Source organism: Mustela nigripes, chromosome 4, assembly GCF_022355385.1.
Source record: "Mustela nigripes isolate SB6536 chromosome 4, MUSNIG.SB6536, whole genome shotgun sequence".
In the NCBI taxonomy this organism is placed as follows: Eukaryota; Metazoa; Chordata; class Mammalia; order Carnivora; family Mustelidae; genus Mustela; species Mustela nigripes.
In genome coordinates, this window is record NC_081560.1 from 85,767,212 (window position 1) to 85,794,628 (window position 27,417).

Consider the following 27,417-nt stretch of genomic DNA (forward strand, 5'->3'; position numbering starts at 1 on the left):
TCTGTACCAATTTTTGTATTTTGGCCCCCTCCACACAGATAAGTCTGAGGGAACTGAGCATTCACTGTCCCCTCTGGTTATCCTGTAAGAAGAAGGAAGGGCTCCAAGACTCTCCAAGCATGGGGCTGTGTATTGTTATCTATTTAAGATGAATCTGTCCTTAGTCTCTGAAACTGGAAGAATGTTATGAATGTAGTTTATGCCATTAATTGGCAAAACCATACACCTTCTGGTTTTACCAGCCGTTTTTCAGATCTCCAATTACTGCCTGGGGGAGACACATTTAAATGCAGCAGCTGTAGTGCCTTTTTGTGAAAGGCCAGGCATCTCTTGGAAGAGGTGTATCAAACTGGGCCTCTTTGCCATCCTTTGTGCCAGGGGCAGGGAAGCATGAGCGTGGGGTAGTGATGGGGGGGCTGTGTCAGCCTCTGACTATTGCCGGGTCTGGGATGGATGATACTGGCCATCAAGAACTGTGGCAGCCGGCCAAGGGCAGCCTTCCCAGCTGGCAGGGAGGTGGACAGAGTGGCAGCAACAAGCTGGGGTGCCAACGAAAACTAGATCACATGTTATCTTTGGCAGGCAAGCTGCTGGTGCTTGGTCTGGCCTCCGTGCTAGCCTGTAATGCGGAATAAATTTCATGTGTAACCCAACACACACGCCCAATTATGTATGCATGTCAAACACAGGAAGCATATTGGGACTTATAATAAAAGTTATCAGTTCCATATATAAAGCCATGCACTCTTTATGGGTTCCTCCCCTCCCCCATCCCATTAACTAGGCATTCATTTATCTTATAACCCTGAGAAAATTGGGATTTTACATGGAGCATTTTGAGGTCAATGTATGCAAATCCTACACAGCATGCTACTGAGATGAGATAAATAATGGAGCTTTTAACATTGGATTAATGAAAAAAAAAATACATAGTTAGTGCCTAGTGAATGTCGATATCTATAAAAATAATAACCATTTACAGAAAAAAAATCTTTTGGTCTATTGTCTACTTGTATCAGGGAATGTTTGTAGATTAATTTAGTTATGGATAAATCCACATCAGAATTATTTAGAAAAATCCAGTAATTTCTAAATTAGAGAACTCTGCAGCCAATGATAAATCTGAAATAAAGAGCATCAGATTAAACTATGTGCATTAAAATAGGTTGAAGAGAAAAAAAATTTTGCTTTCTATTACTGTAAAATTATTATCTCACAGAATTGTTTTTTTATGGAGCATGGTCAAATTAATAATTCAATAAATAAATGATTTAGGTGAAAGAGGAAGATACATATGTTAAGATCTATTTTAAGATACTCGGAAATGTTTTAAAAAACCCAAAACACGACTTCTTTTTTCACTTGCAAAAATAGGTCAGGGTTCCATTTTACACATGTTCAGTGGTCTTCTTTATTTTCCTGACTAAGTTTTTGGCTCGTCAAATGATCAAGGGATACACATCTTGACAGGACATAATCCTCTGAGCCAGTTTAAAATGTTTGTTTCTGAGAGGCTGTGCTCAAATCAGAAAATGAGTGCCTAGAAAGCATGAGCAAATCATTGGAAAGAAATGGTTATTAAGAATAAGACCACACTTCAAATATTCTTAACTTAAATTGCCAATGGACAGAAAATTAATGGTTGGTAATTTGAGGATGTATTGTATTTCAATTAAGCTTTCTATTAAGCATGTAGATAACTTTCCACATCATTCAAGTGCCCAGACAAAGTATTCTCTAGAAGGTGGATGAAAAAGATGCAACATTATTTTCTTGAAGTGAAAGGAAGCAAACCATTGTCATTTCCTAGAAACCACCTTGTAAATATCACCGATCTTATATTAACTTTTGTCTGTTTAGCTATGTTTCATTTCTGATCTAGCTTATTTCACCAAGCTCTCGGGGTTTTAGGATCAGAATTAAATGAATTGTGTCTTAATGGAGTCTTAGATAAGAGAGAGGCTCAGCATTTCCAGCGGAAGGCCTTGTCCTTGAGATGTTGGCTTCTTTCTGATTTGATTATGTTCTGTTACTGTACATCACAATGTGGTTTCTCAACAGCATCTAAAAACGTTTACCTAGCATGTGATAAATCCAGATCTCTTGTCATCAACATGCGCAAGCCATCTTCATTGAAAAAGAGGTTGTTTCCGCTGGAAAGGATTCCACACTTCCGAGAAGGCTTTCCACCACTCATTAGTAAGAATCTATCGGATTCTAGCTGACCTGAAAAAAGTGGTAAGGGTGATTTACCTATGACCCCAAAGACAGTCATACTCTTTTTTTTTTAAAGGAATGAGGTAAAACTGCTTTGGGCAGTTTTAAAATACAAAGCCATGAATACTATTTATGTAAAGTCACGTATTTTGGGAGAAGAGGTCTCTTCAACAGTTCAGCTTTCTGAATTCTTTAACCTAAGGGGCCACAAGACAGAAGGGGGGGGGTGGGGCTTTTCCAGAGTAGCTATGGTCCAGCCAGATGGGTCCTTCGCTCAGCTTTCCTACAGTGCAAAAAATGACACTGGCTAGTCAGAGAGTGATTCAGGCCAAAAGTAAGAGAGGGTAATTTACGTAGCTTTTCCACTGGCCTCTTCATTCTGTCTTTGCTACTCTGAGGACCGTGTCTGGCACGTATTATAAAATATTTTAAAAAACCACAGTTTTAATGGAAGAAATTACAGAGTAATTTAATATTTTCTATTAAATAATGTCTTTCAAAACCAGCTCACAAATCTCTCCAGATACTTACCTTAGATCTAGGGTTTTCTTCTTCTTTTTTTTTTTTTTTTATTCTGGTAAGATGTACACAATACAAAATTGGGTCATTTTCAACATTTTAAAGTGAACAACTTGGTGGGATTTAGTACATTCACATTCATGCTGTGCAACCATCACCACTACCTAGTTCTAGAAGCTTTTCATCACCCATGAGGGAAACCTTATACCCATTAAGCGGCCACTCCTCTTCTCCCTCTCACCCAGCCCCAGGCAACAGCTGATGGGCCTTCTGTCTCTATGGATTTGCCTACTTTGGATGTTCTATGATCGTATGACATTTAGCCTTTTGTGTCTGACTTCTTTCACCTGGCATGTTTTCAAGGTTCATCCGCCTTGTGGCATGAATCAGGATTTCATTCCTTCTTATGGCTGCATCACACTCCACTGTGTTGATATACCTAAATCTAATATTAAATTGTACCTTGAAACCATAAGTCTATTATAACAATTGTATAAACAACTTGGGAAAAAGAAAGAAAAAGAAAAAGAAAAGAAATATTTTCGGGAAAAAGAAAGAAATCTTCTGATCCCACTATCCTAACATGCATAGTTATTACAGTTGTTTAGACTTTCTCTTATGAGAATGGTTTCCCATTGTTTTATCAGAGTACATATCCATATACATATCTATATCTATAACATCATCAGACATAATGATGTGAGATTCTAGATATAAAACTGAGGTACAGAAAGTGATGAGAGGCTGCTCAATGAGTTGATGATGAGTGACTCCTATCTAGGATTAACTTGCTAGAGATAGTTTTTTAAAATTATCATCAATCAGCGATTCCATGTGATAGAAAAGTGGTGAACAGATTTATTTCCCTCAAGCATGGCCTGACTCATTCTCACTGCATTGCTTTGAACACAGAACCCCATATAATTCAGAACTAAATGAAGCCATGGGTGGTCCCAATTGTAAGGCTAAATAATGGAATGTTAAAATGGGATTCGTGATTACTTCTGTATTACAAATTACATTTAATACGTAAGTTCTTTCACAAAGCTACCTAGGTTTTATTTTAAAAGATTACCTTCAAAATCATCCTTGAGAAAATCAGGATTTTTGGTGCTTATTTTACAGGTGGGACCTGAGTAGCCGGGATCGCATATACACTTGGTTCCATTGATACAACTCCCATGTCCACTGCACATCTCTTCACATTGGGGACCAATATAGACATTATCAATGGCCCACGTCACTGGCTGAGAGCCAGCGGGGTAAAATCCTTGGTACCATCTGAAACGCACAGATCTGGAAAAGAGGCACAAGACTTTTAAAATTGAATCAACATAACAACCCAGCTTCAAAGTAAGGCCATCCAATCAAGGAGCAGTGGGCAGTTACTACCTCTGCACCACACTCAAGAAGTAGAAAACACAATTTGACATCTCAAGAACACAAACTCTGTTCCTCAATCTCCAAGATAATTGCCAGTTTATGTTCCTGTTTCCCGTAAGCCCTTCCCAATCCTATCGTTGGGTCAAACTCCACCTGACCCTCCACCTTTTTCAATACTGACTTCTTTGGTGATGCTTCCTCCATTCTGACTATCTACACTCTGCATAACTCATTTTTTCTTCATAAATTGAGGAAAAATTCACGTTATACAAAAGTAAGCATTAACCATTTAAAGAGTACAATGGGGTGGGAGTCATCCCATTCGGTGTTTAGCAAACCACCACCTCAATCAAGTTCCAAGACATTTTCATCACCCCAAAAGAAAACCTTGTGTCTATTAAGCAGTTACTCCCCATACCATCCTAGTTCCAGCCCTCAACAACCATGAATTAATTTTATTTCCAAGTATATTGCCCTATCATCTTGTGGATGACAGCTTCTTGAAAATAATCTACATATTTAGGTAGTCATCCAAAAAATTTTAGTATATTTTATCAGACATAAAACTCAATTCAAAGAAGACAGATTTAGTTTTGAGGGGATGGATACAGAGACGGCATGCACATTCATTTTTGCACCCTATCAATGTGTCCCATTTCCAGTGATCATAGAAACCAAATTCAGAATAATTTTTTGAGAAACAGGAATTAGGAGTCAATTTTGGAATTATTTACTAGGCTTCTAAAGCTTAGTAGATAGTAAAGCAGAGGGAGTCAAGTTCCCACATATAATTTTAACCCAAATTTCATTGTTTATCTCAAGACTCCAACCATACTGAGCTGCTGCCAAAATGCCAGTTCATAATTACATTTTATTTTCAAATACTTGTCAGAGTTTATAGTCTTGGCAAGAAGCACTTTCTACCCTTTGAACTTTCAGACTGCTGAGCTGAGGGAAATGGCTAGAGTTTTCCTTTGAACAAAAGCCTACATGGATTTTTTTGAACTTCTTATTTATTCAAATGTTCTGAATACAAATGAACCACGTTGGTTGGATATTTATTATTGTTCACCTGTCTTGACACAGAAACCGCAAGCACTATGATAAATGGGCTGAAGGGTCTGGTTTCACTGCACTTCCCTTCTGCTGAAATCTTATTCTGAAAATTTCCCGCTGCCACCCTCCCTGGTGAGTGTCAGCGTCTGCTCTCCCAAGCCAGTGGTATTCAAAAGGATCTGTTTTTTAAACACAAACTTAAAATTTCAAGCACACAACAGTGCTTTCTTTAGACAGAGGTTTTGGTTGACTCATTATGAAACTGTATAAAGCAAAAGCAATTAGGAAGTTTTACAGACAAAAAGACTCCTAGATGAAAAGGACACAAGGTGACATGAATAAAACTCAATGGAAGCTCAATACTTCATGCTTCAAATGTGACTTGACTAGATGTGGAGGCAAATATGGTCTGTTTCGCACCTGAAAACATTTCTGATGCTTTTTTGGTACCTGGCATACAATAAGTGCACAGAAAAGGGTAATTTAAACATGGTTATATATATATTTTTTAGCATCTAGCTTGTACTGTCACTATGGGCCATGTTGAATACAAACCAAGCAATGGTTCACTGAGTTGGAGAAAATTTAACTTTTGCCTTCCAGCAATTCATGCTTGTGTGGGTTTTTTTTTTTTTTTTTTTTTTTTTAAAGATTTTATTTATTTGTCAGAGAGAGGGAAAGAGAGCGAGCACAGGCAGACAGAATGGCAGGCAGAGGCAGAGGGAGAAGCAGGCTCCCTGCCGAGCAAGGAGCCCGATGTGGGACTCGATCCCAGGACGCTGGGATCATGACCTGAGCCGAAGGCAGCTGCTTAACCAACTGAGCCACCCAGGCGTCCCGCTTGTGTGGGTTTTAAGAAGAGTGCTAATTCTCTTCCTGAAACAAGGACCAGATAACACTATTAAGGCAAATTCTTCTCTTCGCAGAAATGGTTGAAGGCAGCTGGGAAGGTAATTTCATACCATTCTCAGAATGGACATGTCTCAGCAACAGATTTCTTTTTGTAAAAATAAAAATGGCAAAACAATGGCCCAAGTTCTGTACCTTTACCATTGGAAGAGGTATATTTTAAACTGACACTCAATGTGGGTGAAAGTACATGCATTTCTAATGTTCAAATTATATTGCCTTATGATTTCTCTCATCAGATTTCCAAATGGTATTTCCTAGTGTGTCAGCACTGCCCCGTGGATGTCACCAGTTCTATGTGAGGTGGTTTCCATGACACTGCAGCAACTGTCCTGTGACTTTATCCCATATTTTTAAAAGAAGACTGTTGTCATGTGGGAACGTGCCGAGGCAAGTCTCAGTTGTTAAAACAGTGTAAACTCATGGCCTCTACCCTATCTTTAGGGTGGTCTGGTACTTAATCCAATTCTTAGCTGAGCACCAGCAGGAAATGAGAGGTCCTTTAAAGAGAAAATTTGGAGCTTTTCAACAACAACCATAATGGTCACGATCTTGGTCATAGGTGCCTGCTTGATTGGCCAGCAGGCCTTTCCCTGTCTACACTGCCCGTAAGTATGGATTTCTGGCAGCTGGGGTTCTCTTGCAGAGATTAGCTTTCTGGCTACAGCTGATGGATTCAGACTGTCTTTTCTAGAAATGCGGAATTAAGAGTTCCAGCACATGAGAGTGGTCGTTTGCTGAAAAATGTTAAAGTCAGCATGATAAAAATGAGAATCAAACACTCCTTTTGCTGAGGTCCTCACACTTTTGGAGTGGGGCATCCCTGAAATTCCCCAGTACGCTTCTAGTAAGTTCTTCCACTGTTTTGGTAAGCCCTTTCATATTTCCTGCAACATAGGATCTTAAATAATACAACTGATCTTGGATAAAAACTTTTTCCTGACTCTTTCTCCCTGCCCTGTTCTTCTATAGACAATCCTTCCCACCCCCAGCAACAACAGCTTTCTGGTTGTGCCTGCTTTACCTTCTAGAGAACCGTGAGGACATTCTGCTTAGTAATGCTCATTTTTTTTTTTTTTTTGGTTGGATTTTCCATTGGAATCATATGCTGGTGTAATAGCAAGAATTAGTAAATGACATCCTTGACAGCTCAAAATATTAAAGTCCTTAGCAATCAAATTATAAAAATTATGCTGATGATATGATGAAAAGCAAATGGATTTATGTTAAAAGAGAACACAGACTTGTGAAAATTCACTTTCACCCTTTTGGAAAAGTTCTAGGTATTAGTCATTTTGCTTGAAGACCCAAGACTTCTAATTATGCTGAGTTTCACATCGGGAATATAAATCTATTTCCATCTTGAAAGTATATTAGTACTTTCTTCTTTTTTTGACATACCCTGAAAGAACAGGTTCTTTCTTCTGAGAGAAAAGACAAATTCTGAGGCAGCCTGCTTTGTTGACTTCCTCTCTTTGTTCACTTATATTATTAGGTTTCGTTTTTGAACAATTCATTTCATTTCTATCAGAATTGAAGCCCTTTATCCCCAAATAGCCTTTCAACAGAAGAGTCAAATATATGGAGCAAGAATGCTGAGAGAAGTTGGAAAAGCAGAAATGCTTTGGGGGAGGGAATGGAACAATTAGTATTGTTTTTAATGAGGCACCTAGAATATTCTGTGGGCTTCCATCCTCCCGATGTGCCCCCTCCCTCCATAAGAGACACAGGTAGATGTCTGAAAGTCATAAAATTCTCACTGTATTTATATTGGGAGGTGGGGGCAGGTGCTGTGCAGAATTACAACATTAGGAGAAAACCATACTTCTGTCGCTTCCTCATGGATCTAGTAAAGACCCGTGGGGGATACGAATCACTACAGAGTGCAGCCATGATGTACTCTTTGAAATCTATCTTCAAACTGAGTAGTGTGTCAGCTCGGAGTACCACGTTTGGAGTAACCACTGGTGTGCTGAAGTGGAGAACTAGAGGGAAATCGCCCCCCCCATAGAGTGGCAAGTCAGTGGTGACATGAGGGAGAATGTTGTCAATGGAGAAAGATGGCCGTGTGAAGCGGCAGGTCCTTACCCGCAAAGGTGCAGCTTCCCGAAGTGCACGACCTCCCTCCTCCAGCCCTGGGTGGTCCCGGCATAGTAGGTGCTGCTCGGGTGGTGCTCGGTGGAGCACAGCGAGCTGACGTGGCTGCTGCTGTGGTAGCAGAGGGGGAGCAGCGGGTGCCACGTCGCCCCAAAGTCCCTTGAGAACTCCAGTCTGACTGGATCGGAAGAGGAGCTATCGGTGGAGCAGCCCACGTTGATCTTCAGGACGAAGGGGAAAAAACAGATACAAATTACTTCAGAGCAAGAGGCTCTGAAATGATTCACCATTTCATTATTTTCTTGAGAGTCCATTTTCCTGGGAACTGCCTTGCTGAAATATTTAACACTGTAAAATTCTGTTTTGCCTAACTGAGTAATATCATATATTACCTTCAAATAATAATTTTTTCATAAAGAACCTCAAAGGGCCTCATAAAAAATTTATTTTCCCTCATTTTATAAAAAGCTAGGAAGTGGGTAAGGCAGAGGCTGGCATGGATTCCAAATTGTACCTCTTGCCTACTTTCATAGCCAAACCAAGCAAACTGTAATGAAAAGACTGTTTCCTGACTTATAACCATTAGCCTTTTTTTCAGTCCGCTAGATAGGAAGACCTTCTCTTTTCCTTCGTGTGACACCTTCCAAATGATCCTCAAAGTTCTGCACGTGAAAAAAACCTCAATATGTATTCAGAAAACACAATTATTGTCCCTCTTTGTCCTGCACAGGGAATGCGTGTTCAGAAAGACCTTAGCCATTAGGGAAATAACCACTTCATTCCTTTCTCCATGCTTCCAAATAAATACACTAAAACTTAAATAAATAAATGCACGTAATTCTTCCTATGCAGTTCTCCCTTCTTGCAGGTGAGATTACTATTTTCTTGCTGTTGTAGCACCCAGATATATTTATATTTATAATTTCTGTTGTTGAACTTACTCCTTGTACCTTTTGAAAAGTATTAACATTAGACAAACTTTTCAAATATAGGCATTTGTTTCTATCCAAGTCCTTCTGATAACAGAAGAGGGCCACAGGTGCTATTTTTTATTAACATTTAAACACGTATTTAGAAAATAGAAGGAACTTAAAATAAAACTAGAAAACATTAGAGAAAGTTTAAAATAGATACAGAATAATTTCTCTATGAAAGTGCCATTTGGTTTCTTACTTTTTTTTTTTTTTTAATTTTTTTATTTTTTATAAACCTATATTTTTATCCCCAGGGGTACAGGTCTGTGAATCACCAGGTTTACACACTTCACAGCACTCACCAAATCACATACCCTCCCCAATGTCCATAATCCCACCCCCTTCTCCCAAACCCCCTCCCCCCGGCAACCCTCAGTTTGTTTTGTGAGATTAAAAGTCACTTATGGTTTGTCTCCCTCCCAATCCCATCTTGTTTCATTTATTCTTCTTCTACCCACTTAAGCCTCCATGTTGCATCACCACTTCCTCATATCAGGGAGATCATAGGATAGTTGCCTTTCTCTGCTTGACTTATTTCGCTAAGCATGATACGCTCTAGTTCCATCCATGTTGTTGCAAATGGCAAGATTTCATTTCTTTTGATGGCTGCATAGTATTCCATTGTGTATATATACCACATCTTCTTGATCCATTCATCTGTTGATGGACATCTAGGTTCTTTCCATAGTTTGGCTATTGTGGACATTGCTGCTATAAACATTCGGGCGCATGTGTCCCTTTGGATTACTACATTTGTATCTTTAGGGTAAATACCCAATAGTGCAATTGCTGGGTCATAGGGCAGTTCTATTTTCAACATTTTGAGGAACCTCCATGCTGTTTTCCAGAGTGGCTGCACCAGCTTGCATTCCCACCAACAGTGTAGGAGGGTTCCCCTTTCTCCGCATCCTCGCCAGCATCTGTCATTTCCTGACTTGTTGATTTTAGCCATTCTGACTGGTGTGAGGTGATATCTCATTGTGGTTTTGATTTGTATTTCCCTGATGCCGAGTGATATGGAGCACTTTTTCATGTGTCTGTTCGCCATCTGGATGTCTTCTTTGCAGAAATGTCTGTTCATGTCTTCTGCCCATTTCTTGATTGGATTATTTGTTCTTTGGGTGTTGAGTTTGCTAAGTTCTTTATAGATTCTGGACACTAGTCCTTTATCTGATATGTCGTTTGCAAATATCTTCTCCCATTCTGTCAGTTGTCTTTTGATTTTGTTAACTGTTTCCTTTGCTGTGCAAAAGCTTTTGATCTTGATGAAATCCCAGTAGTTCATTTTTTCCCTTGCTTCCCTTGCCTTTCGCGTTGTTCCTAGGAAGATGTTGCTGCGGCAGAGGTCGAAGAGGTTGCTGCCCGTGTTCTCCTCAAGGATTTTGATGGATTCCTTTCGTACATTGAGGTCCTTCATCCATTTTGAGTCTATTTTTGTGTGTGGTGTAAGGAAATGGTCCAATTTCATTTTTCTGCATGTGGCTGTCCAATTTTCCCAGCACCATTTATTGAAAAGGCTGTCTTTTTTCCATTGGACATTCTTTCCTGCTTTGTCGAAGATTAGTTGACCATAGAGTTGAGGGTCTATTTCTGGGCTCTCTATTCTGTTCCATTGATCTATGGGTCTGTTTTTGTGCCAGTACCATGCTGTCTTGATGATGACAGCTTTGTAATAGAGCTTGAAGTCCGGAATTGTGATGCCACCAACGTTGGCTTTCTTTTTCAATATCCCTTTGGCTATTCGAGGTCTTTTCTGGTTCCATATAAATTTTAGAATTATTTGTTCCATTTCTTTGAAAAAGATGGATGGTACTTTGATAGGAATTGCATTAAATGGTTTCTTACTTTTTAAAAAGAATTTAACATTTTATTTATTTATTTGACAGAGAAAGACACAACGAGAGAGAGAGAGAACACAAGCAGGGGAAGTGAGAGAGGGAGAAGCAGGTTTCCCGCTGAGCCATCGAGGTGCCCCACGGTCTCTGACTTTTGAGATGCAAGAGACAACTCTAATTTAGGCTACCGAGAGTTAATCTAAAACAAATATTCAAAATCTTGTTGATCCAGTCAGGCACTATTGTAAGCCCTCCCGACGGTAGCTAGAGATTTCAGCTAGGAAACAAGCATTTTTGAAACTTGGTACTATTGGTTCTGCTGATTTTATCTAAGTTTTTGAAATACATACAAGTTTTTCTTTATACATTATTAATTTGCTCTCTTCCAAATTATAAGAGGTCCATGAATATTAGTGAAATACACAAAAATTATAAAAATAGTGTAGTGTTGTTTTATCTGTAAAATTCATGGCACCATGATAAATATTATATAAATATGCCAGCCTGGTATAAGAGTAGTTACATTGACTGAGTCTTAAGTAACACATAAAGATTGTGAAAACAGTCATATTAGAATAGTATGGCCTTTTTCATTTTTATAATGTTTAAAATAATTTATTTCAATAACTTCCCACTGTAGTAGGTAGGAAGATTATATAATAAATAAAGGACAAAAATTCCGATGTAAGACTTAGTAGGACAACTGGTTCTGCTAATACAAATGAATTATGATGTAAAACCTCTTTTGTCCTTGGGATAAAGGGAAAGTCATAATGCAGGAAAACTACCTGAGATTTTCCTTCTCTTTCCTGGCTTTTTGTTCAAGATAAAATTTAAAGCATTTCTGATAGAACAAAGTCAAGTACCTCGAACTGTATGATGGTGTTCTCATTCACATCCAGGTCGCGAGTGGTGATGGAATGCTCACCGACCTCATTGGAAACAAACACCATAGCTGAATCTTCCTCGCTGTTATGGAAGAAAACAAGAAGAAATCCGCTTGGGCAAAAGTTCACTGTGATTTATATAGAGCAAGCAAAATTTGTATAGACTTTTGTTTTAGAGTCTTAATGAAAGACTTACGGTGCTCCTTTTGAAGAATACGGGCAATAAAGACCAATGTTACCACCGGGATAGAAAAACCAATTGTCTTCTCTGGGTCCAAAATCAAATGTATCCAGAAGCATCAGAGGGTTGTTGAGATTGTTTCCATCAATAATGAAGTCATCAACAATCCAGATTTCTTCTTTCTTACCTAAGGCATTTTTGGATTAAAAAAAAAAGTTTTCCAATGGTGAGAACTGGAGGGACATGTTTGCTCTTTGGAAGAAAGTAAATGACAGAAGGGAATCAGTAACAACAGGTTAAATATATGCTTTCCAGACAAAGGAACACAAACTACACAACACGTCTTTATAGCGATTCGAGTATGGAAAAATCAAGCTGTCAATCACCTTAAGTTGACAGAGCAAGGAACAGCCTCACTGATTTCAGAAAGCTGATTCGGTTTGAGAAATTGTGCTCCCCTTCCAGTCAGTGCTGTGGTGTTAGAGCCTGTACTGCCACGAATGGGGTTTATGTTTTCAAGGTTTAGGAGAACCTGTAAGATATCTGAATCTGTGAGCACAGGGGTCAAGCCTGCAGATTTAAAACTGAGGTGCACGAGTCGATCTGAGGAGCCTCTTACTACCTTTTAGACTCAGCTCATGACTGAGTGTCGTGCTGTAGTCGGGCTGAAGGGCTGTGGTCATGAAAACGCTGGTCTGATGCCTAATTTTATCTAATTGTTAGAACTACACAGAAGAAAATACTCTGTGTTATATCCTTTCAAATGCTTTTCAAAACTTCTATGCTTATTTAAAGTTATGTGGAACTATCTAAAAAACTAGTGAAATCACTCCTTGGGCTGTCATAGAACTTGATTCGGCAACCCAGCCTGGGTGTTGAAGGCAGGTACCTACTTTGCAGGGAGGACGGCAAACCCAGGCTGCCTTTGCAAAGCACTGTTTGGACTCAGGGGGAAACAGGGAGGTAAGACCATGCCAAGCAGAATCATCAAGATTCCTCAAGGATGCTTCTTTATTGTTTTCTACATTGATTACAATTCTTAGAATATATATATATATTTTTTTTCTGTACACACACACACACATACACTCACACACACATACACACACATACATAATCTGTAAACAGGAACCTGTAGAAATAATCTGATGATTTAAATGAAGTTGCATGTGTCCCTCTCTCTCTCTCCTCAACCTATCACTTTTCTAATTCTAGCAGCTTTCTTCTCTTTTCTTGTTTTGGAAGCAGCTGGTGAAAACGATAAAGAAAAACCAGGTAAGCATTCCAACCATAACATGAAGACAATGATTCTCTGGATTGTGAAACTTGGTAGTATTTATATTTATTCATATTTATTTGGTGATTATAAAAGATTATTTCTTTCTGTTTATAATAAGTTAAAAATTATTTTTGGTTTACTAGTTATGAGGTAAATATTCAGGTTAAGCTTTAGAGCTAGCGGTACGTTTTTCTTATTCATTTCTGTGTTACCTTAAGCAAAGAATCTGCTTAATGGGATATCTCTATGCTTACTCAGGCCATTAAATGCATGATTTGGTAGAGTCTGGTCCTTTATAATCGGCAGTTAGTAGAAATATTGGAAGCAATAAAACATTACAAATTTGTAAAATCATTTTCTGTAACCATCTGGAAATGCTGTTAAATTATACATTCACTTTAACTTATCAACGGAAGCGGGGTATGTGATAAGAATATTTTATCTAAGGCACTTTCTGCTTGGTGTGAGTCCCTATCACTTTGTCATGGTATTTTGCTGCAATGTTGTTCTGTCTCACTAATGAAATGCCACACTCAGAAGAACTATTTATTCCTAAATGAATTCAGCAGGAATGTAGTTACAATTGATGAGTGACTAATGATAATGCTGAACTTTTTTTTTTTAAGATTGTATTTATTTATTTAAGAGAGTGTGCTCCTGAGAAGGGCAGAGGGGCAGAGGGAGAAGCAGGCTCCCCTGGAGCTTTACATGGGACTCGATCCCACGATCCTGGGATCATGACCTGAGTCGAGGGTAGACGCTTAACCGACTGAGCCACCCAGGTGCCTCAGTGCTCAATTGTTTTTTAAAAACCTTAGCTCTGAAAAAAAAAAATTAATAAAAACCTTAGCTCTGTAAGTGGCTTTAGCTATATTTACATCATCGAGAACTGACGAGTCAAGTACAAAGAGACACTAAAGATACATAAAGTTAATTATTCATTGAGACTCCTTTAGGTAAAATGTGTGTCACAGACAATGAAACTTCCCAGTTGACAAACACTTCCTCCACATCATAGAAACAAACATGTTAAAAGCCAGTCAGTTTGGATCACAGGAGAACAAGTGCCTTCTTACCATTATTATAAGGTTGCCAGAGTCTGAACCTTGTAGCGTTGGTCTGGGCAGTATATGGCAAGGGAACATTAATGAAAAGTATGTTGGTTGTTTGAGGGAAGTAAAATTCATCCATCAAGTGCCAAGTGATTCCCCCATTGATGGAGAATTGTAGTAGAATAGAGTGAGACCGTTCTGGGGTACCTAGAGAGAAGACACCACAGGCATAAAACATACTGTGATAAAAGTGGGCACAAGGTATATTCTAAGACTATCCTTTTGGCATTGATGCATAAGCTGACTTATATTGCCATAGGGGCTTTAGAGTCCAAATGCTTTGGAGGCAACTTTAAGCAAAGTCAGGTGGGGCTTTCTGTATGACTGTATCTCAAAACACACACCAGAACTCAGATTTTCACACAATAGTATCTCCTTCTCTTTCTCAGATATGAACACGTATCTTTCGGTATTTCATTTAGGAAATCTTACATCAGAGAATTTTGCTTCTACGGGCATCACGATTTTATAAAAGGTCAAACATTTTAAATCTCAGGATACAAACAAAAATCTACTTGCAAGCTTATTATATCCTTAGGGCATTATTTGTCAGGGAAATGATTTAGTTAATACGAAAGGTCATAATGGCAAAGAGTTGTCTTTTAGGGGTTCACATCTATAAAAGAAAATCTAAAATGTCCCTAAGTTAAATTTTTAAAATTTAAAATTCTTACAACTAGGAAGTAGTGGTGGAAAAAAAAAAGACTCAGGGATATAATGATAAATGTAGCTACCATAGAATTAGTATGATTACTACAGCTATATGAAATTTTTGCAAAATCAGTAGTTACCTTACCCTTACATTAAGATGAACTTATATAAAAAATTAATTAAAAAAAAAAGATGAACTTATAGAAGCACATCTACATCTAGTTACTCAAATTTATGTCAGCTCTCCCATGCAACAGAATTTATGGGCCTCAAATCCATCGTTTCTTTGTGGGGGAGGAATTGTGTAAGGCAAGGGGAAATAATGAATTCTACCCATACAAATGACTTACCTTTTGCTATAAATCTAAGTGAAAACTGGACATACATAGTATTGGTACAGTCCAGATCTCTTGAAATAAGCATCCTCAGTCCTTCCTGAAAACAGAGACATATACATTAAACGACCTTATTTCATATGCAAAATTATTTTCCTTTGACTTTTATACACCTCACTTGCATTAGCTAAGTAATAGATGCATACACGTAATGATTCAATTATGTGTATTCACTCAGTTCATTCAAGAAGCAATGTTGGGTCCAGTTGAAAAGGAAAAATGGATCCTTTCCAGTTTCTTAAGGCTTTCATTTCTTATGACTGCATAACCCAATTTCATTGTCTCAACTCGACATCCCACTTTGCTGTGACGTTTATAAAAAGCAATGCAAAAATGACAGCATTACCTATCTGCAGGCCTTTTTAAAAAGTAGTCTCCTTTGACCACAGCATGCCATGACAGGCGTAATGAGGAAATGGATGGAAATTCTCTGCCAAGTGCTCCTGCTGGAAGTTGGGAACTAATAGGTAACTTTTTCAGGTTCCAAGGAGTCGTAGGGACTCACTACTCCTTTGTGTGCTCTGACAGCGCTGGGAAGCTCTCATTCAGGCTGACACAACACCCTCCAGTTGGTCAAGATAAATAAGGCATAACTAAGCGAGTCCCCATGCCTCAGCTGTAACTGCTCAGGCAGAGAAGCCAAAGAAGGAAGAAAGTGATCACATTAGCTTTGGCAATTTTTTCTGCTAATTAACTATTTCTGGATGCCTGGGATTGACAGCCCTGTAGCTTGTTTTCTCTGCATGTACACAGGACTGCAGTGACAGCCAGTAAAATAGAATTTCACTGTGCAAGTGTCCTAAGGTGCAAATAAGCCTTTTAGGGTCTTAGCTGTGACATCTGAATGAAGTGAATCTTTAGTGGTATAGGGCTGTGTGATACTGAGTGGACACCAGATTTCTTCCTTCCTTTCTCTCTCCCTCTCTCCCTTTCCAGATTTATTTATTTATTTGAGAGAGAGAGAGAGAGAGAGAGAATGAGCAGGAAGGGCAGAGGGAGGGAGAATCCGAAGCAGGCTCTTTGCTGAGCAGGCAGCTCGAGGCAGGGCTTAAACCCAGGACCTTGAGATTATGACCCGAGCCAAAACTAAGGATCAGAGGCTTAATCAGCGGTATTATCCAGGTGCCCTTGGATTTCTTAGTGGTCAACTAACAAACACCAAATGTAATTTTAGCTAGAGAAAAGAAATTCATCCTCTTTTTCTTATTACCCAGCACAACCCCAATAACTGAAAAGCTTTAAATAGGACTAATTTTGTCATAGCAACCATATTACTGAATGCCTATAACATGCTAGGTTCTAAGACACTTTCTTCCTTTAATGCACATCACACTCATAAGGGTGAGATATTATTATCTTTATGATGCAGAGAAGGAGCCTAGAACTCAAAGACAGTAACTTGCTCAAGACTGCACAGCTTAAAAGTATTGATGGGGGAAATCGAGCCCAGATGTGTTAGACTGTGAAACTTGTCCTCCATCCTTCATAGGATACCAGTGTTTCATTTACTAAATCATCTTCTGGTTTTGGGAGAAGAAATCCAGATGATGCTAAATTTAGAGCCTGAGAATCATTTAATACTGTCATGAAAAAGGAGCGGCATGTGAACCTATCCCTGAACTTCAAAAAGCATCAACTCAAACTTCCAGGATTGAAGGTTACACTGTAAAGCCTTATATTTTCAGTCTTTTTTTTTTTTCTTTACCCTAATAACTCATCGCCATACTCAGTCCATGGCACCGAGTCCATGCCTGTTCTTCCTGTCTCATGGTCGAGAGACACTCTCTCCCTCCTACCTTGACAGGCACAAAGCCTTGAATGGTTTTACAGTGTGGTGCTATGTGGACGTTGAGGTGATGAGGAAAGGCAGCTTCTTCAACTTACAAGGAATAAGCTTCGAGGTGGCTAGTTGGCAGAACAGGCTAAAAAAGATCCCTTGCTAACAACAATTAAAGGAGTATGATCACTCTTCCCCCTTGATTATGGAACCTAAGTATGAAGCTGTTCCCATAGGCAAGTACAAATCAGCCATGAAAGGACCACTGCACACCGCATCTTGTAGGAACAGTTATGTTGAAAGTGGGCACGATGAAAGTATCTTTCATGTTTGTAGTATTTGCTTGTAGTTCAGCACTTGGTATTAATTACACGGTGGAAATGTCAAGCCCTGCTTCTGTGCATATTCAAGTTCACGAACAGGTTTCTTTCCTCATCCCTTTTCCGGGCTCATTAATCCATTTGTGCTAAATGTGGGAGTTCTTTGGCATCCAACAAGCTATTTGAATAGCTGATCATACTCCTGAATCTATAAACATTAAAGTGAGACTATCACTTCCTTTTTAACGAAGGAGTGCCTTTCTAGGTCAAACTGCACCCTACTGAGTGGCCCACGCTGGGCCCTCTCTACATCTTGCAGAACTGAGAGATAATGTCTAATACAGATAATGCTTGGCTGCTCTTGCATTTGGACGGCTAAAGGGAAAATAGAAAACACTGTGCGTCTTCTTCCTTCATAGGATCTAGGGACCAGGTTAATTCACTGGCTTAAAAATTTATCAGGTAAAGATATTTAAATCATGAAATATTTAAATATTCAAAGGCTCCTGCTTTTCGGTCTTGTCAATGCTGTAAGCAGATCGGAAGTGAGCTAGTGGTGGTAATCACAGCTAATGCCTCCAACAAGACTGAAAAAACATACACATGAAAACCAGCAGTTTCCATCCTGAAATGTTACCTCAATTTCTTCAGCTTCTCAGAGCTCGTAGGGACTAGTGAATCTCTCCGACCCCTAAGTGTTTTTTTTTTTTCTCTCTCATCCAAACTTGAGACAAATTAGGTATTTAAATCAGAACGGTAGGCAGCCTCTATCAGCTATAACTGGGAAAGTTCCACCAGGCGCCTGGGTGGCTCAGTTGGTTAAGTGTCTACCTTAGGCGCAGGTCATGATCCCAGGGTCCTGCACTGGGCTCCCTGCTCAGCGGGGAGTTTGCTTCTGCCTCTACCCTTCACCCCTGCTCGTGCACTCTCTCTCTCAAAAATAAATAAATGAAATCCTAAAAAAAAAAAAAAGTTTCAGGGTATCTAATTTTCTAAGCATTGGATGTTAATCATGAAGGTTGTATGGGGGCCCATGCAGATTTTTGTGACAGATTTCACTAGCGCACCCTGTATTAGCCAACTTCCCCATGGTGGGAGAGACGGGATACGGCCTGTATTCACAGGGAAAGGTACAGTACAACCAGTACAGCACTTCACACAACTGCTTAACTCTTTCTCAGCAAACATCTAGGTTGAAACACAAAAACAGACTAACAATGTTTCAGAATGGTATTTCACTTGACTCCGATGTTTGGTTTTCTTCAAGTCACCAAAGGGTTCTATTGGCTGGAGGAAAAGGAAGAAAGAAAGAAAGGAAAAAGCAAAGCCCTTTTCTAAAGTCATTTTTTACAGTTCTCTAAGTTATATATTCAATAACACAGAAAATGCTACATTCTAGAAATTGCATATGCATAATTCATGTGTGTGTGCGTGCATATATACATATATATGTATATAATTGCAGCAGAAAGTAACAGGGGTCTGATCACCAAAGCGGAGGAAAGATTTTATGCCTAAGTGATCCTGAAAAATGATGATGGCGAACAGAGGAGGAAACGTGGTCTGGGCTAGAAGACAACAGCTTCATATAAAGTAATACACTATCTGAGCCGGTTCACAAACACATTTGTGTGGAGCAGTAAGGGAAAGAAGGAATCCCGATAGCAGAGTATAGAAGTAGAATCTTATCTGACCCCTTTAAAAATGAGCGATGTTCCCGATTTGATGGTTTCACCATTCAGGTTCCCCCTCTCGGCACCATATACTTCAGGCCAAAGGTCGGGATGTAGGTTCCCGTTGAAATCATCCTTAAGAATCGAGGGCAGAGGAACAATGGGCACACAGTAGGCTCCTCCAAAGCCCCGGTCACATCTAAAAGAGAAGAAGGAGGGGCGGAAAGGCATTATTTGTCATGAGTTCGAAAGTCATTTTTGCTTTTGCATCCTAAACAAAGAAACTGCCGGTTTTATGGACTTACACGCAGCGTCCCGCGTCGCAAACTCCTCTTCCAGAGCACAGCCAGGGGCAGCCCGAAGCCAGCACAACATTATCAATAGCCCACGTGTCAGCCCCCACAGTGTAGTTGGACTGAATCCATCTAAACCGGGTCCTGGGAGACCTGACCAAAGAAAACATACTTGGTTCGACAGGCATCCTTGAAAGCAGGAGAACATTTCCTTTAACTCCCCTTTCCCTCTGAAGAGCCCTCCTCCAAGTTCTCCTTCCCTCTTCTTGGAGACACTTAGTTCTCACACCAAGTGTTGGATGTTCTTTCCTGATGAACCCACCACTGCGAGAGAGTAGAAAACATGCTTGGTAAATATGTCACCCTTCCTTTCATACAGATGTCTCCTAATACGCCTGTGATGGGAAAGTTATCTTGGACTAGTGATTTATTGTGTGTTTGAACCACGCGCCAAATTTGGGGTTTTGGGGTTCAGGCTTTTCCTGCCATTCAGGATGAGGAAAGAGGCAGAATGGATGAGAAGCATGAGGAAAAGCACGAGGAAATGAGGTCCCGGCACTACTGTCCCTAAATGGTTTCTGAGACAGAAAATGGAAACCCCAGGGAAGTTCTGCCTCCATGATGGTGCCTGAGGTCTGGCTGCCGAAAGGTGAGGGCCAGAACCAGGTGAGGCACGCCCACATTTTCCATTCCATTTGTAATCTGCTCTTTGGACTACCCTGTCAGATCACCTTATCCAGAAATATACGCAGCCTGGGCCAAACCACAGTAACAGTCTCTAACTTAGAAATAGACCACAAAGCGGAAGTGGAGGAATCACTTGTTTGGAACGTGGAACCCAGCATCCTTGAAGTAGAATGTCAACAGCAGCATTTCCAGTGCTATTGTTTCCAGACACAGGTTCTCCCTCAGTGCAACACAGCTACGGGTGTGGTGGCTTTAAAGTAGAAATCGAATCCCATCACCACTCCACAGAACACCCTTCCAGTGATTCCCCAACAAATGGAATGTCAAGGCCAAGCTGCAGAATGTCTTCCCTTCCCACATGCCCTCTTTACCAGGACTCGCTATTTGTTCAGAGTTGGGCCCTTCCAGGAAGTTCCCTCAGTCCCCCTAAACTCAGGTAGTACCCCACCCCGCATTTCAGTAACATCCCTGGGGACTAGCAACGTCACCATTTTATATCATAAATAACTGCTGAGACGTCCAGTGTCCCAAATAAGATCTTTGGATGCTGGCATCAGTTTGTTAATTTTGTAATAGAGTTCTAAAACAAAGTAGATATTCAATAAATGTTTGTTGAATAAAAATAAAGCGAATAAATGAGCTACCAGTAAGCATTCTTTAAAGCACAGGGCGTCCACAGCGTTTAGCTTCAATGCTAAAATGCTCTGGTTTCCTGCATTTTCCCCTGCCATTTGGTGGTACATCTCTGAATCAGACTCAAATCAGCAACATGGAAACCACTATGAGTATTTAATTCTAGTGAGTGTTTAACACAAGATGCTGGAGGTTAGTGCCAGAGCTGAGAAGCCAACGGGCAGCGAGGAGACCAGAACTGAGCAAAGTTGGGACACTGCTGCAAGTCCGAAGCTGGAGGGACACTGTTGGCTGGTGCCCAGGGGCCAGGGTCCTGGTGGGGGGCCTTCTTTGGGAGTGGGAGCCAGTGAAGTTAGCCAAGATGCTCTTGAGACAGAAAGGGAAGAGAAGGGATATCCTGTTTTATCTCTGTTTCCACTCTGATTATCACGCCAGGTTCTGCTACTAAATCTATCTGGGAGCCTACAGACGCAGGAGCCTGGTAAATGCAGCCTGCAGAGGCCAATGTGGCTGAATTCCAGAACACAGCAGTGGCAGGGCACGGCGGGAATGGCACGCTCTCTAACCAGCCACCTCAGGACACACTGGTTCCTAGAAAGATCCCCAAATTGAGCCTGCTGTAAGCCCGAATACAAGTTTTGAATATAATCTGAAATCCCAGGAGGGGAAAGAGAGATGTAAAAACAATATGAACATTCTGAAGGAACCATCTTTTTACTCTCACCGTGGTACTGAAAATAAAGAAAAAACAAACAAAAAAGAGGGGCGCCTGGGTGGCTCAGTCATTAGGTCTCTGCCTTCAGCTCAGGTCATGATCCCAGGGTCCTGGGATCGAGCCCCGCATCAGGCTCCCTGCTCAGCAGGGAGCCTGCTTCTCCCTCTCCCACTCCCCCGTTTGTGTTCCTTCTTTTGCTGTCTCTCTGTCAAAAAACAAATAAAATAAAATAAAATAAAGAAACTAAGGCTACTATTCTTCCACGTGTGATGATTTCACATACTGCTTCACATGAACAAATATTTCTCTGGTTGTTGGGTAGATATGTATTTTTACAACAGAACAGGACTACTTGTACAACTGGCTCTGGTGGGCAGGCTTCCTGTTGCCAGAAAACAGGAAAGTTCAGACCTGAACTTTTGGAACTCACTAACACGTTATAAAATTGCAACCCCAAGTGCCTTGTTCGTTCCCCCTCCCCACCGCTCCACGCAGACTCCCTGCGTAATTATCATGAGAGCGTCACAGAATTGCCAAGCGGAATCATGATTACTTTCACATGAGGTGACAGGAACCTAGAGTTCTGAAATGAAGCCACATGGCAATTCTCACATGGTGGAGAGTGGAAGGTAGACGGTGATCCGCTTCCAATTCTGGAATCTTTCTGAGGTGTACACAGAACTTTCTGTGTAGTGCAGGCAGCCAATGGTGGGAGGTACACACTCTTCGGTGACCAGATGCCAGTCCCTGCCATTGTTCAGGGAATACTGGAGCTGGACGCTGTGGGCCTCACTGAAGGGCTTGCTGCAGCCCATGCTCATCTCAAACTGCAAGAAGGTCGATGCCGACACGTGGAAGTCCCAGGTCTCAGCGTAACGAGGTTTTCCTGCAAAAAAAAAAAAAAAAGAAAAAAAAAGAAGTTGAGTGGTAGCATTTAATGGTCTTCTCTTTGCTATTGGGCGTTTTTGCTTGGAACGAATACGTTCAGGAGCGAACAAGAACCCTGTCTTAATCGAAGCGACTTTTGCTCCCGCAATAACTGCTTTCATTTGGTTAGCAGAGGCTTGGACCCGCAGAAGGCTGCTAATTTGAAAAGCGTGACTATCTTGGAGAGTCTTCTCTCTGCCAGTTCTGCAAATTACGAGACATGGGAGTGAGTCTTCCGAGAGAGATTTTATTGCTCTGATTTGAGGAAACCTTATTAGATCACGCAAGGAGGACAGTTCAAAGGCAAGCGGCCGCTAGACGCACCAAGTTCTCTTAGAGGTCAACCCAGCTCCTTTTTTTCCAGAATCTCCCTCAGCCCAGGCAGTTAGGTACACAGTTTTGCATTAGGGAGTCTCCTCTTGGGCTTTAGTTAATTTAGTCCTCTAGTTAATGAAATACTCTCCCTTTAGCTGGTGAAAATATATACCTATGTTTTCAGTGAATATCAGAGCAGTATCCATGGAGAGACAGTCAATACCGACTTGACCTCCTTGTATTCGGTACCAGCTGGCTTGCAAATCTATGGAGCCATCAAATTTGTCTTGAAACCCAGTTTGAGAGCTGTCATTCATTCCGATAAGGACATCATCCAAGGCCCACTGGGCTGAATGCTTTCCTGAAATCCAATGAATAAAGGCAGTTAGAGAAAGTTTGTTATCCAGCCATATGAATATCTTTATGACTATGCTTTTAAATCAAATTGTCTAGGAAACCGACAGCAAATTACAAAGCATACGGTACAACGCGGCTTTAACTGTATGCTCTCAAGGCCACTGGGAAGGGTGGAGGGAGCAGAAACTTGCCATGTTGGGGTTGCCACCATCGAAAAGCTGTGGCAGGGGTCTTAGCCTCCCGTGGCAGGTCAATGGAAATGATCTGTGGCTCCAGAAATGACATGAAGTCCAACTCTCGCAGCAAATGCCAGAGTATCCCGTTGTCATTTGAATACTGAACAACAAGCCCTGAGTTAAAAGACATAAATCCAGTTACTTGGACAGCTTTCCTAGAGGCAAAGAAAGGCAAGGAACAGTATTTTTTAAATGGCAAGACTGCAGCAGAAACTTCAAATTGCATCTCATAGAACGAGGGCACATTCATCTAACTTCCTAGGAATGAATTAATAGACCTGAAGGCTCATCAATTCCTTGACAGTTTCTAGTGCACCAACTCCCAGGAAATGGAAGATGAGGAAGGAAAAAAAAAAGAAAAAAAGAAAAAACATAAGCTCTTTTAAAGACTACTCAGCTTTGTATGAGTGATGAGTGGGTTGATAAGGGGGACATAAAAATCCACAGCAGATCATGTATTTGAATTTTAGATTCTGTCCGGAACATTATCAAGTCTCATCTCATTATTATACACTCCGAAGAAATATCTCAATTTCCCCAGCACAAATCAAGTAGGGCTTTTATCCTGCCGAAGCACCAGACAGTAAGCAGGGCCCAATATGAAATTCTGTTACATGGGAGGATCCTTTCACTGGCCCTTTATATTTTGTCAGGCTTTGGTTACTAAAGCTGAAATGAGGTCACATTACTAAATAGCAAAGCAGGGGGACACCTGCGTGGCTCAGTTGGTTAAGCGTCTGCCTTCAGCTCAGGTCATGAGGCCAGGGTCCTGGGATCAAGTCCTGCATCAGGCTCCTTGTTCAGTGGGGAGACTGCTTCTCCCTCTGCCTGCTACTTCCCCTGCTTGTGATTTCACTCTCCCTCTCTCTCTTTTTGACAAATAAATAAAAATAAAATAAAAATCTTAAAAGAAGTAAAATAAATAGCAAAGCAGAAAATTCACTCCCCTTCATATTAGTTCTACTCTCCTTTCTGTGTCAATCTTGCCCTCTCTACCCACCCCCATCTACCCAATGTCCCTCCTCCACCTGTTTCCATGGTGACATGATTTAGTGACCTGCACATTCAAGTTATAGGACCATCTGCACTGCCCCCGCTACCTCCCCTGGAAACTTTTTAAATTTTAATTACTGTTTTTTTAAAAAGTAGGCTCCACACCCAGGATGGAGCCCAACATGGGGCTCTGGAACTCAGGACCCCGAGATCAAGTCTTGAGCTGAGATCAAGAGTCAGACGCTTAACTGACTGAGTCACCCAGGTATCCCGAAACATTTTTTATTTTAAAAGAGGGGACAGGGAATAGGTAAGGTTGAATGCAAAAAGAAAAAAAAAATTGCTAATGATGGGAATCAACAGGATATCTACTTATCTATCTGTTGTTATTGATGGGAGGAGTAGAGGGTTTTCTGGGCATCTAACTGCCTATTCGTACAACTGGCACCACATACTCATAATTATGACTGGAGATACTGAAGTACTTTGAGTATTCACAGAAATTATATTCAGGAAAGTTGTATTTGTTACACTAATTTTGTTATATCTTAACCTTTTCAGAAAAAGGTTTTAAATCATTCATGAAATATATGATAACTTTCTAATTTCCCCATTACTGACTGTGGGAATATCTCAATCCCTTTATCATGCTGGGCAACAAAGAGTTTACTAAAATTAAATTTCAGGAACTATTAGGATAAAATACAGAACACAAAGACAGCCTTTTAAGGCTAATTGTTAGCACATGGGATTATTATCACCGCATCTGACAAGGAGGATGCCAGGAACAACAATGACTAATATGCAAAAAGTTAGAACTCTCGGGAGAATTAATCTTACTGTATTTAAAATAGAAGAAACCACCATTTATAATGAGAGGATAAAGACAGCACAAAGAATAGCAACTCCCTGGGGCGAGAGCATGACGGATCTAAGTATAGAGATTGGCAGTTATAGCTTCAGTGGGTGGCTGTAGACCCATGAGTTGGAGCAAGAGAGTCACAGTAAAGTTCATGCAGAAAATGGAAGGTAGTCTGTTTCTAGTCTTCATTCTAGTTAAGCTGAGGAACTTCTGGAGGAACTCCAGTCTCCAACCTTTGATGTTTGCTCGAAATATGTCCTATTGGCTTTTAATATGAATTTGGGTGGCTGAGAAAGCCAGACAGTTCAAAATTTAGTTTTTCTTGTGGCTATTAATCTGTGTTGATATGGTTTATATTTAATAAGATGGGAAAGAGAGAGAGAGAGAGAGAGAATAGAGAATAATTTAGATTATTCTAAAGGTAGATTACCTTTAGAAAGGTACCAGAGAGGAAGCATCATGAGAATAAAATCTCATTGGCTAGTCCTTTCTAGTACCTTCTACTCAAAGTATGGTCCAAGGACCAGCACCTGCGTCACCTGGTAACAGGCCCTGCCTGTGGTGGTTATAAAACATGTCCACAAATTCTTTGACACTCTTCCCTTTAAAAAGTGGAGTTTATTTCCCCCCTTTTTTGGGGTGCTGCTGAACTTAGTAACTTGCATGCAATACATAGAATATGGTAGGAGTGACAGTGTGTGACTTTTGAGACTAGGCCATAAAAGGCTTTGCACATTTATCCTTGTGTCTTTCTCATGGATCTCTTACTCTGAGGAAAGCTGACTAACAGGTAGTAGGGATGGCACTCAAACAGCCTATGGACAGGTCCACCCAGTGGGAAACTGAGGCCTCTTTCTACCAGCCATGTAAGTGAGCATCTTGGAAATAGATCCTCCAGCCCTGCTTGGGTCTTTCCATGATGGCCCCTTCTCCCGGCATTTACCCTGGCTGCAACCTTATGCAAAATCCTCAGTCAGGACCACCCAGCTCAGCTGCTCCTGAATTCCTGACTCATAGAAACCAGAAGATAACTGCTGTTTCTTGTGCTAAGCCACTCAGTTTTGGAGTCATTCATTATGCAGCATAACATCCCTAGTCCTGCTGACTCAGAACTTGCCTTTGAAAGCTCCCTAGAGGATCAAGTGTACATGAGAAGCAGGACTCAAGGGGTCCATATTCTGTTTTGTTTCTGTTTGCAGTACTTCTCAGTAGCTTTTTTAGGAGGGACACAACCAGGTCTGCAGAGATTAGGACCCAATCCCAAAGGACAATAAAGGAGGGCTTCCCAGAAGTCTGAAACAATGGGGGAATGCAAGAAAGGAAAACAGCAGTATCTCTATTTCATATAAATTGCCGAGCCCCATTAGCTGGGTCATATGACACACTGCACATCTGAAAATTAAAACCAAGCCATTTTAGCTCATCTCCCAAGTGTTTCGGGCATGTACCACATTTCTCTTTTTGAATTACAACCCCATCTACGTTCTGCCCAGTCTTATTGAAAATAGCCTAATTTTGATTTTAATTCCAAATATGTAAATTAAGGCTTCAGCTTGAGTAAGTTAAAAAAAAAATCTGTACTTTCATCAACTGGAAGAGATTGGTTCAAGGATTTAGGCAGATTGACATTTTAACAACCAGTTTTCAATAAAAGACTGAGAAATGCCTGTGGGATGTGAATTAAATGGCTAGCAAGGAGTTCAAGAAAACAGCTCAAGGGTAGTGGAGAAAAAGTTGCTTGTTCCTAAATGGGTCCTCAGAGAATCTACCCGGCAGGACAAGCAACAGCATTTGTAGTCAGAGGCTAAGTGTCGAGCAGAACTTCATCTCTATGACAGGTAGATGTTTCCTAGTCTATTCTGGTCAGTTTTTTATTTTTTTTTTTAAGTTCATATCCAGGGATCTACAATTTTTAGAAGAGTCACGCACACAATTGTTACACAGTTCCAACCACCCAGTATTTTATAGTAATTTTATTACAGAGGTTAAAGAAAATGTTAACATGCTCTACCTCTCCAATCAGAAAATAAGATCGTCAGGATGAGACCCTGTCATCTGTACACCTCAAAGTTCTCACCTCTGCATGGGCTGAGCATGTGTTCTAGAAATACTTCTGTGTTTTGAACTACTTATT

At 40.5% G+C, this 27,417-nt stretch overlaps 1 protein-coding gene across 3 annotated transcripts in view; it reads right to left on the reverse strand.

Moving 5' to 3' along the window:
- Nucleotides 1-27,417, reverse strand: part of RELN (reelin) — a 496,502-nt gene that overhangs the window by 66,136 nt on the left and 402,949 nt on the right. For all 3 annotated transcript variants that reach the window (XM_059396996.1, XM_059396995.1, XM_059396994.1), the window contains exons 32-43: nt 23,384-23,542; nt 23,008-23,196; nt 22,206-22,479; nt 19,571-19,711; nt 19,287-19,464; nt 15,451-15,535; nt 14,414-14,596; nt 12,074-12,245; nt 11,857-11,959; nt 8,173-8,402; nt 3,812-4,032; nt 2,079-2,226 (exon numbers count right to left, since the gene is read on the reverse strand). In XM_059396996.1, coding sequence (XP_059252979.1) covers nt 2,079-2,226; nt 3,812-4,032; nt 8,173-8,402; nt 11,857-11,959; nt 12,074-12,245; nt 14,414-14,596; nt 15,451-15,535; nt 19,287-19,464; nt 19,571-19,711; nt 22,206-22,479; nt 23,008-23,196; nt 23,384-23,542 — 2,083 coding nt within the window. The remainder of the gene's footprint in view (nt 1-2,078; nt 2,227-3,811; nt 4,033-8,172; nt 8,403-11,856; nt 11,960-12,073; nt 12,246-14,413; nt 14,597-15,450; nt 15,536-19,286; nt 19,465-19,570; nt 19,712-22,205; nt 22,480-23,007; nt 23,197-23,383; nt 23,543-27,417) is intronic.